The sequence below is a fragment of the Gracilinanus agilis genome, chromosome 3 (genome assembly GCF_016433145.1).
Source record: "Gracilinanus agilis isolate LMUSP501 chromosome 3, AgileGrace, whole genome shotgun sequence".
NCBI classification, from domain to species: domain Eukaryota; kingdom Metazoa; phylum Chordata; class Mammalia; order Didelphimorphia; family Didelphidae; genus Gracilinanus; species Gracilinanus agilis.
Window position 1 is genome coordinate 226,160,471 of NC_058132.1, and position 13,214 is coordinate 226,173,684.

Below are 13,214 nucleotides of genomic sequence, written 5' to 3' on the forward strand. Positions count from 1 at the left end.
GCTGTAGGTCATGTCCATATGGCAAGCCACCATCTTGATGTTTCTGGCTTTTCCCTAGTACTTGATTAATATTTAAATGTACACTGATGAAACCAATAAAATGACATTACATGAATAAATGTCATATATATACACATATATATCTCCTCTAAAACAAGATCAGCCACTCAAAACGTCCTTCGTTAAAATATTAAGTATTTTTTTTCTATTTTCCCAAATAAAGTAAACTTGCTGTTTACCAGTCACTTTAATTAGCCTTCTTTCCTTATAATCTCATAAGATTTCTAAATTCTGATGTATAACAATCATATTTATGCTAGATACATTTAAAGTAGACATTGAAATTTCAAGTAAAATAAACTGTATCCACATCTACTGGACTGAACACGTGTCTCAACACCTAGATTTTACTTTTATAAGTTATACAAATACATTTTACATTCTTAAATAATGGATGCCTACAATATTAATTTGTAAGCTTCCCCACAGAAGGAAACAACTTATACAGGAATGTGTATTTACCGATATTACTGTTCTAGATAGTGATGTTGTTCCTATCCCTCGTTCCCCCCACCCTCACCCCCACTCAGTTTCCACAGACAAATGTACCAGTCCTTAAGCTTTGGCTATGAAATCTGTTTGACTTGAATGAGGCAACATTGGTTATTAAGGCTTGTTTTTGTGTTGTAGCTTTAATCCTCAGACCCGGCGCCATTTTTTTTCCAGAGTACAGTGGGAGAATCATGGCTATCTCGTATCTTCAGGTTCTGTTTTGATGACTTTTCTTTCTAAGTTAAAAGCCGAGTGAGGGAAATCCTTTAAAATCCCAAGGCTCTCTGCATCAAAATGGAAACAAAGAAAAGTGTTATCAGTAAAGAGATCATTGAATCCTGCTTCATTTCTATTATCTTATATTAATAATATAGATATTTTATATATAATATATATGAAATAAATATAAAATATATGAAATAAATATAAAATATTATAAAAATAAAATATATTATACTATATAAAAATAAAAAAATAATCACAAATTTTAGGAAAGAATACAAACACTTATCTTTGAATTGTAATGAAAAATACAAGAACACTCTCAAATTCAAGGATGGAGGGCTGCAAGATACTTCAAACTAACATTCTGATTCTTCAGATGTGGAAACTGAGGACTGGAAAGATGAAGTGATTCTGCCCAAGGGCACCAAGGTACAAAGGAGCAGAGGTGAAATTTCACAGCAAGTTTTCTCCTGTCAAATTCTGCCTCCCTCTTCCCATTGTGGTAGCTGGTGGCCCAGGGGAGAGCGCTGGGTCTGGAGTGGGTGGGCAGGGGGAAAACTGAGATGCTGCACAGCTGTGTGACCCTATGCAAGTCCCTCATTGCTGCCTGCCCATCTCTTCCTCTAGGAAATGAGCTGGAGAAGGAAAACAGCAAACCACTCCAGAATCTTGGCCAAGAGTTGGACACGACCACACAATGATTTTCCATTGTGCCACACTGATGTTCCTATTTTATACCTACCATCCCACGGGAGCATCACCACCACCCTGCAGGAATAAGTAGCCTCACTTTATAGATGAGGAAACGGAAGCTTGGAAAGGTAAGAAATTTACCCATGGCCACAAAGGTGGTGAATGTGAGAGGTGGCATTTGAACTTAGCTCAACTTGACTCTGACTTCGATGTTCCATCCAATCCATCATACTATCTCCCTAAGCCATAGGCCCTTTCATTTATCTAACAGGATCTTTTCTTTTCTTTTTTTTTTTAAAGATGGGGGCAGCTGGGTAGCTCAGTAAGCAGTGGTCTCAATGACTGTTTTAATGATCTGTTTCTCTTCACTAAAGAGTTGATAAACTTTTAATATATAAACACTTGAGTGTACTAGCATTAATCAGCAGTTGCTAATTAAATTAATTTAGGTACTCTGAATACGAGCTTTTCATTTATCTGTTTGGGAAACTTAAATACTTCTATACTGAGTTTTCTTAATTTGAATTTCTCTAATCAGGAGTGATTTAGAGCATTTTTTCATGTGATTATATATGGTCTTGATTCTGAAATTGCCTATTTCCTACTCTTTGACTATTTATCAATTGGGGAATGACTTGGATTTTTATCATTTTGACATAGTTTTCTATACATTTGATAAATAAGGCCTTTATCCGAGATGAAATTTTCTTAACATAGGAACACCTCTGTAAGTGTCATCAATTCTACATCCCTACTATTGCCTCTAAAAAAAAAAATGAAATCAGCTATTAGTTGATCTGTGCATATAACCATTATCAGAGGCCAGCTGCACCAACACATAAAAATTGTAAATATTGTGTCCAAAATCCTGTCTCTATTATGCATATGCCCTTGGTTTGGAAAGCCAATATGCAATATTTTATTATATTTGATAAGACTTTCAGAAAAAAAAATGGCAAAAACAATCAAGTGTTATTTAGAGAAAAAATGGCAAAAACAATCAAGTATTATTTAGAGACACAATGCTGGTTGTGATTTCTTTTTTTTTTTTTTTTTTAATTAAAACCCTTACCTTCCATCTTAGAATCAGTTCTGGGTATTGGTTCTAAGGCAGAAGAGTGGTTAGGGGTAGGCAATGGGGGTTAAGTGACTTGCCCAAGGTCACACAGCTAGAAAGTGTCTGAGGCCAGATTTGAACCTAGGACCTCCCATTTCTAGGCCTGTCTCTCAATCCACTGAACTACCCAGCTGCCCCTGTATGATTTTTTTTTAAAGCAAGAACTTAGAAGTGAAGTTCTTTCTCATTATACACTGCATTCTCACCTGATGACTGAGATTTGGCCTCATTACTGGAATAAAGTCTGCTCAGCTCCCCATCCATCACAAAATGTGGAGGCTGTCTGTTTTGTAAACTGGACATTCGAAGATTCAAGGGTCTTTCTCCCACTGAAAAATAAAATAAACTACATTAAAAATAACATTAGGCAAATACCAGGATTCTTTACATTAAAAAATTTTTAAGAAAGATAAGAAATGTTTATAGCTACAAAAATTTGTCTTTTTGTTTCTTTAAGAACAAAAATAGCACTAGAAACTTTTGAATAGCAGTAGAGAAAAAAATTATAATTTTTTAAAATGAAAAGTAATGAAGTTCAGGATCATAGATAACTTAAGAGCTAGAAGGAAATTTAGAGATCACTGGTCCAAAATTACTACTACTACTACTACTACAACCACCACCACCACCACCACCCTGTAAAATGAGACCTCAGGAATTAAACAACATGCTCTTCTCTGCAGATAGTAGACCCAAAATTCAATTTCAAGTCCTCTGATTCTTTCCATTTAATCAAACTGCCTCCTCTGCATGAATTTAATACATTTTTTAAAATACCAATCTGCTCTATGTATTCCAAACTGTTAGATTTTTAAGAAAGTTCACAACAAATCAAAATTGGGATTCCTAATTTTTATTCCCATTTCATGAAAAGAAAAAAAGTTTCCTGCTTAAGGTATTCTCTGCTCCAGCTCTTCTTAGAAAGGTGTCCTAATTTTTAGTACAGTGTTGCAAGTGGCTTCAAGCCAAATGCAATTTTTAAAAATACCAGTTTGTTACAGAGAGAGACCACAAGAATGTGCAGAAGAGAATGAAAGGCCAGAGATATGGTTAAAAAATGGTACATTCCAAATTATATACTCCCATAAATCAAAACACATTTGCAATTCATAATTCATAATACTACATTTTTTCTTTGCTTTTTTTTCTTCCAGAGGTGCCAAAACGATCCATGAAAACTGAAGCTTTTTTCTAGCCTCTGAAGAGATGCTTTACATCAGCAATGAGAGTTCTTTCCCACACTATTCCTTAACCTCATTATAAAAGGGATCCTTTTCATTTGGCTACACATGACCTCCACATGCTGTTATATAGTTTCTTCTGGGATTCTCTCTATGGATAGATGAAGTTGGAAGTGAAGTATGGTTGGTTTATATCTACTGAATTTATTTTACAAGTAAATCTCTAGGTCTAAAATGAACAGTTCTCAAGAAAAATAATTTTTGATTACAGTCACTGAAAGTGTTCAGGTCTCTGTTTTCAAACTAATTCCTAAATTTACAATTCTTCATAAACCTGCCTCTGTGACATATTTGTTCACATTAAGCCCATGACAAAAAGACAAGCACAATGAGACTTCAATAAAAACAATTTTTAATATACAAGAAATAGAAAGGAATTTCTTTCCCTCCACCTCTAATGCTCAAACTCTCTTCCTATAATATGTAGTATTTTGTTTTGAAGAATAGAAATGCAGTTAAGAAAACATAGTTTTAGACAAGAATCAGCTCCTTATAGGACTAATCAAGGTAGATGATAATTTAGCAATGATAAGACATACAAAGATATGACGATGGCTCTGCATCTTTGAGGGAAAGGACATGAAAAGGCAGTACCAAAACATAAACACAGCTATAAGATGCCTTTTTCTTTTGAACCTTTCTCTTCCAATTCCCTCTCCCACTCCATCTCCAAATCTCATACTTTAGTTTCTTTTTGAAAAAAGAAAGGGAAAGAAGAGAAGAGAAGAGAAAAGAAAAGGAAAGGAAAGCAAAGAGAAGAAAAGAGAAAAGGAAAGAAAAGAAAAGAGAAAAAAGAAAAGAAGAGGACAGGAGATGACAGAAAAAGACAAAGAGTTCTAAGTTCTATTCTGATGCCTGTGGCAGTGTGTACAGTCTCTATATTTTTAAAGGTCAACTTGGCCACAGGGTGATAATTTATTTTAGACACAGCCATGCTGATAACCATTTATCAAGTCTAAATGGAAAGGGTATCCACACAGATGAAATCATGAATCTTTAAAATATGAAATAGTATATACTTTAATCATATTTTCAGGGGACTAGTAATTTCATGAGTGTCACTGAATAAAACCTAATTTTTCCTTTCCATTTGTTCATTCTATTGGACAAGTCATACGGTGTTGGAGATAGCCACCATATTTCCTGAGAAACTAAACACTAACACCTGAAAGGTTTCTCTGTTGGTTTAAAAGACAAAAAGATCTAAGAAATATCATCTTTTGGTCCTTCTTTGAATAACATATATTGGCTCTGGACAACAAATCTTTGGGGGAAATAAGCCATCTCATTAATTTTTCCTTCATTAATTAAGTCTCCCTTTTCCACCCACACATTTTGCAAGAACGATGTCAATCACATGTGTCAGACACAGTTGGAAAATATCAAAAGAAACAAAGAAAATTTTCATATCTGTAGATGAGTGAATCTTAAACCCCTAAATGCCAAGCCTTTACTAAGCATCTTTTTCTTTGCCTTTATAAAAATGGAAAACTTATGAAAAATAATTTTAAGTAAAACCCTCAAAGACAACACTAGAAAAATAAGAGAAATATAAATTAATAATATCCCTGTCTGCTTATCTTCGAAATTCATAATGATTCCTGGCTGTAATATCATGCAGGGAAACACTTCTACCTTGTCCATCGGAATTATCTGCTATTAAGCCATTTGGACTGTGCTCTTCCGAGCTCTGCCGGTAAAGCCCTGCAGACAATCGCCTTTCCGCATGTTGTAGTCTCTCATAACCAGCTTGGGTGCAAAGGAACTCCATCTGTTTTGCCATCACCTTTTCAGGCTGCTAATAAAGCAAAAATAAAATCAGTGACTAAAACTGTCTAGTTCAGACTCTTGAAAGGTTTGAAGGTGCCAATTTAAGACTCCAAAGCAAATATATTTTGCATTCATTAAAATAAGTTCACACTTTCATATATCATACACACGCTCCATAAATATGCATGCATGCCTATAATACCATGCCACAACACCAAATGGATTTCTGGCAATCAAGATATCTTCTAAGGTCTATAAAAAGGATTCCTCTTTCGACTGAAAAGCAAAAGGTCTTGGGGACTGTGGTACGAACTACTTAGTCCCCTTTTAAAGATTCTTTTCCTAAGAAATCTAAATGAAACAGCAGCATCTGTTAGGAGCTGCTTCCAACACACAGGGCGATATCCTGGCATCTTTATTTTGGGATACTACACGGATTCTGAAAATAGAGGAGGACATTATGGCTACAGAGAGAAAAGGTGTAAAACTTCCTTGTACAAAAACCAGCCCGATTTACTTCTCACAGAAATGAAACAACCTAGAATGATACTGGAACAACTTCCACATTGCAGAGGGGGGTTAGCTTTCTTTATGGAGCAGGACAGGGCTGAAGCATTTCCCCAAAATCTAAAATAATAGTTCTGCTCTAAAGAGCATTTTGCGATTCACAAAGCGCTTGACATCCACCTCTCCCTGGATCCTCACGACAACCCTGTAAAGTAGGTGACATATGATTTCTGCAGGTGAGTGCCTAGCACAGCGCCTGGCACACAGGCACTCAACGAATGTTTATTGAATTAAATATTTTTCAGAGAGGTTCAATTATTTGCCCAAAGTCAAACAGCTTGACCCAAACACAGAACCTCTGATTGCAAATCCAGGGCACTTTCTACCTAACATCCTGTTTCCTTTATCAAGATAAAATGTGTTCTGGTTGTTAGTTGTGGTTGCTGTTTGTCCTTTGTTTTTTTAAAAAGGATCCATGACATTGTACAGTGATAGCTGGAATTGGATTTTAAAGAGGCAGAGTTGCACTAAATTGTCAGGCAAAGACCAGAGGCTAAGACAAAAGTCAAGATGACCAGTGATGGGTTAGGAGGGAGGCAGCGGATGACCGTGCTCCTTCAATGTCTGACCAAGCTCTAAACATCCCAAAGAGCCTGCTTCAACACCTTCATGGCCCTTGGAACAAATTATTCTCATCACCTCGTGGGCATGGGGTGGATGTTCCCCTCCCTCATCAATGGGTCTGAAGGCTGACAGTAAATCTGGTTTATTATCCCATCTGCCATGACAGTTGTACAAGGGGATGGCTGCCATCCAATGCCACAGTTTCTGGGCACCCCAGGTTAGAGCTGAAGGACAGGGAGACACCAAAAATCGATAAGCAGCCCCGAAAAGGGCTCAGCAAACCCTTGTACCAAACTGCTGGTCTTCCCTAAACACCCTATACGCCACGTAGGAACATTTCATACAGTGTGATACCTATTTTTTTCTCTTTTTCCTAGACTGCCAGAAATAAAAACAGGCTAAAGCTCCATGAATCATGTTCCAGGGGGCTTATCTTTGATGTTTTGCTGGGGAGGAAATAGTTCAAATGAACTCAATATGAATTTACCTAAGATATTGAAATTAAATGAAACAATGGCATATGGGATATGATGTTTATAAACGATGTGCTGAATCATCAAAGTAAAAGTCTTGGTTTTCAATATAGGAAAATACACAGTTTTCAATATAGGAAAATACACAGTGGAAAGTATGGCAGAATTCTGTGGTTTTTCCCTGTACGTTATTCAATACCTTTATCCAAGGCACTAAGAAATCTATAGAAATGAAAAGTAATAACTTCCCTTCATGTCAATATTAATTTCTAATTATGGAAGGCCACAAAGTATAAAAATATAAAAGCAAAAACTAACTCAAAGGGAAAACATACACTCCAAACACCTGGAGGTAGTATAACATGATAGGTAGAAAGCTGGCTATCGAGTCAACAAGATCTTGGTCTAAATTCTATCTCTGACACACAGTAGGTGCCAATTAAAAATTCTGAGGGGGGGAGGTAGCTGGGTAGCTCAGTGGATTGAGAGCCAGGCCTAGAGACAGGAGGTCCTAGGTTCAAATCCGGCCTCAGACACGTCCCAGCTGTGTGACCCTGGGCAAGTCACTTGACCCTCATTGCCCACCCTTACCAATCTTCTGCCTTGGAGCCAATACACAGTATTGGCTCCAAGATAGAAGGTAAGAGTTTAAAAAAAAAATTCTGAGTCTGGCTTCTGAGTAAGAAAATCAATTTATTGATTAGGCTAGCAATAACCAATAAATTAATTGATCGGTGAGTTCTCTCAGTGATCAAAGACCCAGAAATTCTGCTGCTTGGATCATTAAATATAATTTTGGAAATTTCAATATCCCAAGAAAGCTCCTAATTGGTGAATAGGCAATGAGGAAGTTGTCCAGCTTTCTCAGTTCCTTCCCAGTTCCTTGATTGATAGTGGAAAATCAACTGTGTATTTTCCTATATGGATAACCAAGACTTTCACTTTCATGACTCAGCACATCACATAAAAACATCATGTCTCATATAAGATTGTTTCCTTTAATGTCCTATGTCCTATGATTCCAATGTTCAGAAAAAGAAATCAAATTTGGCCTGGCGATGAGTGACTTTGTTCAATACATTTCAATGTGAAATTCAAGGCTCTGTCCTGTGACTCCATGAAACACCTGGCCTAAGTGGGTTTTTATCTACCAGACAAGAAAGAACCCATGATCTCCCCCCTTCATTACCCTACAATGAAAAAGACTCCAGGGTGGGGCATTCCTTGAATTTGCTGGAACAAAAGAATGTGTCAGGAGGTCAGAGGAACAAATAGGAGCCTCCATTCAAGGCTCAGAAATACAAATAATTCAATATATTAAAACTAAATCATCTCAAGTGGATGTGTTTCCCTGGGCAAGTCAATTACTTCTCAATGCTCCAGACAACTTTCTAAGACTGTAAATTGTCATGAAAGAATCTTCCTGCACTGGTAGAGGGAAATTCCACCTCTGGGAGTTCCCTTTAACCAATGTAATTCCAGTTCCCAGCCCTTCTATCCCTATCTTATTCATATTTTCCCATAATTTCCAATCAGAATCAGACCCAGAAGAGACCTCACAGACTGTCTCATTCAACTCCTACCTGAAAAAGAATCCTCTTTATAATCTAAAAATAGTCATGATAATACTATTCATTTGGAGGTTTCTAGAAAGAGGGAAATCATTATCTTCTGTGGCAGTCCATTCCATTGGTCTATAGTACTTCTAATTATTGGGAAGTTTCTCCCTAAATCAAGCTTCCTCTCTGTACCTTACACACACACATGTACCCTCTGAGACCAAGCCAAGTAAATTACCTGACACCCTTCTACATCTTGTTATTGTTCAGTCATTTTTCAATTGTATCTGTCTCTTTGTGACCCCACTCAGGGTGTTCTTGGCAAAGAGATTGGAGAGGTTTGCCATTTCTTTCTCCAGCTCATTTTCCAGCTGAAGAAACAGAAGCAAACAAAGTAAAGTGACTCGCACAAGGTCATACATTCAGAGAGTGTCTGAGGCCAGATTTGAACCCAGGAAGATGAATCTTTCTGACTCCAGGGCTGGAGCACAATTATCTACTACACCATCTAGCTGCCTCTTCTATCAGACATACCTTTAATTAAAGATGAAAATCTTGTTTCCCTCAAAGTTTTCTCTGCTACAGATCCCCAAATCCTTCCATTGAACTTCATTCAATATATCAACTAGATATTATAGTAGATATGAATGCCAGACTTAAAGTCTGAAAGATAGGAGTTCAAATCCGGTCATTTAAACTTAACTAGTTATGCAAAACCTAGGTAAGTCCCTTAAATCTCTAGCAGTCCCAATTTCCTCATGTGTTAAATAGAGATAATCATAGTACCTCCTTTATATGAGATCAAATAAGATAATATCTATAAAGTACTATGCAAACCTTAAAATTTATCTAAATGCTATCTAGATAACATTTTAAAGTCATTCACCATCTCAACAGCCCTTCTCCTTTCTAGCTTATTAACATCTTTCCTAAAATACAAAGCCCATAACTGAATATGCTATTTCAGATGTGTTCTGACCAAGGCAGAATATGACTGGGCTATTAACTCCTGTAAAAAGGAATTCTTTAATTTCTTTAATTTAATGGGGAACCTGAAGGTCCTCTTACCATAGAGATGTATAGGGATTAACCAGTCCACAGTGATGGGAAATAGGAACCAGGGAGCCAGTGTCAGTTGCAGGCTGTCAGTTGCTGACAGTTGCTGGTAGTGTGGGTTGGCATTTAGTTGCTGGAATATAAAGGTGGGCCTGAGCTTACTGAGAGGGCTTTTGGCTTTAGTATTTAAAGGTCTTTTTGCCTCTGGGATCTCTAGAGAGCAGGAGATCTATCTCATAGGCAAGGATCTGCTGTCAGTTGGCTACTGACAGTTTGGGCTGCTATAGAAAACTGATTGAGGGAGTGAGTGAAAGGGGGTTATCCATTATTTTAGGGTTAGGTAGTTAGTGAGTCATTTATAGATAGTGTAGGTTACATAGGCCTGGTGTTTGCCAGGAAGAAGCAACTGTCCTCAGAAGACAATTAGAGGTAGTTGTTAGGAATTTTAGGTATATTTATAGGGTATAAGATTAGTAATCTCTCTTTCCTCTTTTCTATTATTTCCCTCCTTTACTATATTCTTTTACTATCTCTATTTTAATTAAACTAAATTGTTCATTGTTAAAAGCTGCCAGAAGTTTTCTTTTCTCTGGCTTAAAAGGATAATATTAATTCACAATTTTACTATATTCTTATTAAAACTTAAATTATTAAAAGCTGCTCTCTTATTTTGTTAAAACCCATATTTTAACCCTTACACTCCCTAGTACTAAACACTGCAGCTCCCAAAATTCAGCCTAAGGTCACATCGGCTCTTTCACCCAACATTTCACACTGCTAACAGTTTCCTAAAGCTCCCAGATTTTTTTTTTTTCATACAGCTGACTTGTAATAATTTTCTTTAAGACACAAAGAGTATAGCAACACTAAATACGTCCCTTCACCATTTAAATGGAGGAAAAAGAACAAAGAAAAGTTAAAAGGACCTATATATACACACACATATTTAAAACAGTTCTTTTTGTGCAGGCAAAGAATTGGACATTGAAGTGATACACATCCATTGGGGAACAGCCAAACGAGTTATGGCATATGATTGTGATGAAAAACTATTGTACTATAAGAAATAAAGAACAGCATGGTTTCAGAAAAAATATAGGATGTCTTACATAAATTGACATAATGTGAAGTGAGCAGAACCAGAAGAACATTGTATAAAGTCATATCAATATTATAATGATGATTAACTGTGAAAAACTTAGCTGCTCTGATCAGTTCAAGAAACCAAGAGAATTCCAAAGGGCTGATGATGAAAAAAATGCTTTCCACCTCCAAAGAAAGAACTGATGAACTCTGCATGCAAACTGCAGTATAATTTTTCGCTTTCTCTATTTTTCTTACTTTTTTGCAATATGGCTAATATGGAAATGTTTTGCATGATTCCACATGTATAATTAATATCAGATTGCTTGCCTTCTCAGTGGGTTGGGAAATGGTGGGTGGGAGGGAGAGAATTATGACCTTGAAAAAATGTTAAAAATAAATAAAAAGCTTGTTCTAAAAAATAAAAAATTAACTGACCACAACAACAAAAAAACATTTCAATGGAGGGTGTTTATCATTGTCATAGTGATAAAGCACATTGATTTCTAAACCCATCTTGGAAAAATCATGTGAAATGTCAATTCCACTAGAAATAGCTAAGTAACTTAAGGATAAGCAAATATATGAGATGAAGTAAATAATGACTAAAATTTCCACATCTTTTGATCCAGAGATCTTTCTGCTAAGCCTGTCTCAAGAAGGTAAAAGACAGCATTTTGTCTTAAAGATCTCATAGGCTCCAAAATATTCCAATCAGTACTTTTTTTATGGCAGAACACACTAGAAACAAAAGCAAGTGCTCGATGACTTGGGACTGGCGAAACAAATTGTGGTACACAAACGTAATGAAATATTACTGAGCCACAAGAAATGATTAATATGAGAATTCCAAGAAACAAAAAGATTTCTATAAAATGTGGAAGAGTAAAAGAAAACAGACCCAAGAAATCAATATATACATTACTGTCAACAATGTCAACAGAAAGAATAACAAAACAAAATTGAATGAAATATATTTAAAATGACCGAGGTTTGCCACAGAGAAGAATTTACAAAAGATACATCCTTCCTTTCATTGGAGAGGCAGAGGCCTATGCATTTGGAATGCTGCCTGTGTTGTCAGATGTGGTCAGTGTTTAGGTTTTAATGAACTGGTTTTCCTTTCTATATATTTTTTGCAAAGAAAGGTTCTGGGCAGGGAAAGGGGAGAAGATTACATTTGCAAATAAATGTGATATCAGAACAAAAGGTATTAATTAAACAAATATCAATATAATAAAAATACAAAAAGAATCTGTGATTTTGACTTGGGGGACTCCTATTTGTGGAAACTCCATTCACCAACACAAATTGCAATCTCTATGATAATGGGAAAGTGTATTTCAGAGGAAAGAGCTTGAATTTGGAGTCAGATGTCCTGGGTTCAAATTCTGCCTCTAGCACTTAGCACTGACCTTTGGCAACTTCTCTGGTCCCCTGTAAATTGAGGAGGTTACACTAGATTACCTCAAACATCTCTTCCAGTTCCAAATCCATAATTTTGAAATCCTAAGAAATGGTCTGAGGCAGAAGTAGTTAAATAACTTGCCTAGGTCAAGGCAAGTTGTGACCTAGTTGAATCTTACTTTAAGTAGTAAGATTCAGAGTTAGGATTTGAACTCGGGTCTTCTTAACTCCAAGTCCAAAACTCCATTTACTTTGCCACACAGCCTATTAAAAAACCAGCACGGAACATATATATGTATGTATGCCATAATACTTGCTCATCAATGATCATCAGTTTAAAATTTTAAAGTATGGTTATTTACTGTATGATTTACAATATTTTAAGCAATACTATTATAGTTGGGGTTTTTTAAAAGTTTAATGCATGCAACCATTGCAAGGAAGCAACAGTTCTCTGTCTTTATGCAACTAACAGTAGCTTGACCCTTTGGGGTTTTCCTTCGGTCTTGAATCTTCAAAACGAAAAAGAATGTTTAAGTAGGACCAGATTAGATTCAGTTCATAAATTTAACCAAACTAAAAAGGATGAGATTGCTATCTTGTTTATACAGCTGTGGATAGGATAAACTTTGAAGGCAACCAGAACTTATTTCAGTCATCAAAACTTTACAACCAAAACTAAGTGACACAGTTGTTTATTTTTTACTCATCACCATTTCTGGAGAATAAAAAATCTACAGCTAACAAACTGGTGGTTTCCATTACCTGTGAATTAAGTGCTGCAAATTCTTCACCTTTAGCTTTGGCCAGTGCTAACTGGACTTTTACAGCATCCTGCTGGAAAAGAGTCTGCACAGTATCCTGGAAATCTGGGAAACCATCCTATTAACCAAAAAACAAAGAAAAG

General features: G+C 36.2%; 1 protein-coding gene across 3 annotated transcripts in view; it reads right to left on the reverse strand.

The window, feature by feature from the left end:
* Nucleotides 1-620: 620 nt before the first annotated feature.
* Nucleotides 621-13,214, reverse strand: part of NAB1 (NGFI-A binding protein 1) — a 35,519-nt gene continuing 22,925 nt past the window's right edge. Inside the window, exons 4-7 of one of the 3 annotated variants that reach the window (XM_044666446.1) lie at nucleotides 13,073-13,189; nucleotides 5,464-5,623; nucleotides 2,794-2,916; nucleotides 621-836 (exon numbers count right to left, since the gene is read on the reverse strand). In XM_044666446.1, the coding sequence (XP_044522381.1) occupies nucleotides 748-836; nucleotides 2,794-2,916; nucleotides 5,464-5,623; nucleotides 13,073-13,189 (489 nt within the window). In that variant the 3' untranslated portion in view covers nucleotides 621-747. Of the gene's footprint in view, nucleotides 837-2,793; nucleotides 2,917-5,463; nucleotides 5,627-13,072; nucleotides 13,190-13,214 lie in introns of all 3 variants that reach the window. The other 2 variants (XM_044666445.1, XM_044666447.1) reach the window with 2 other exon arrangements.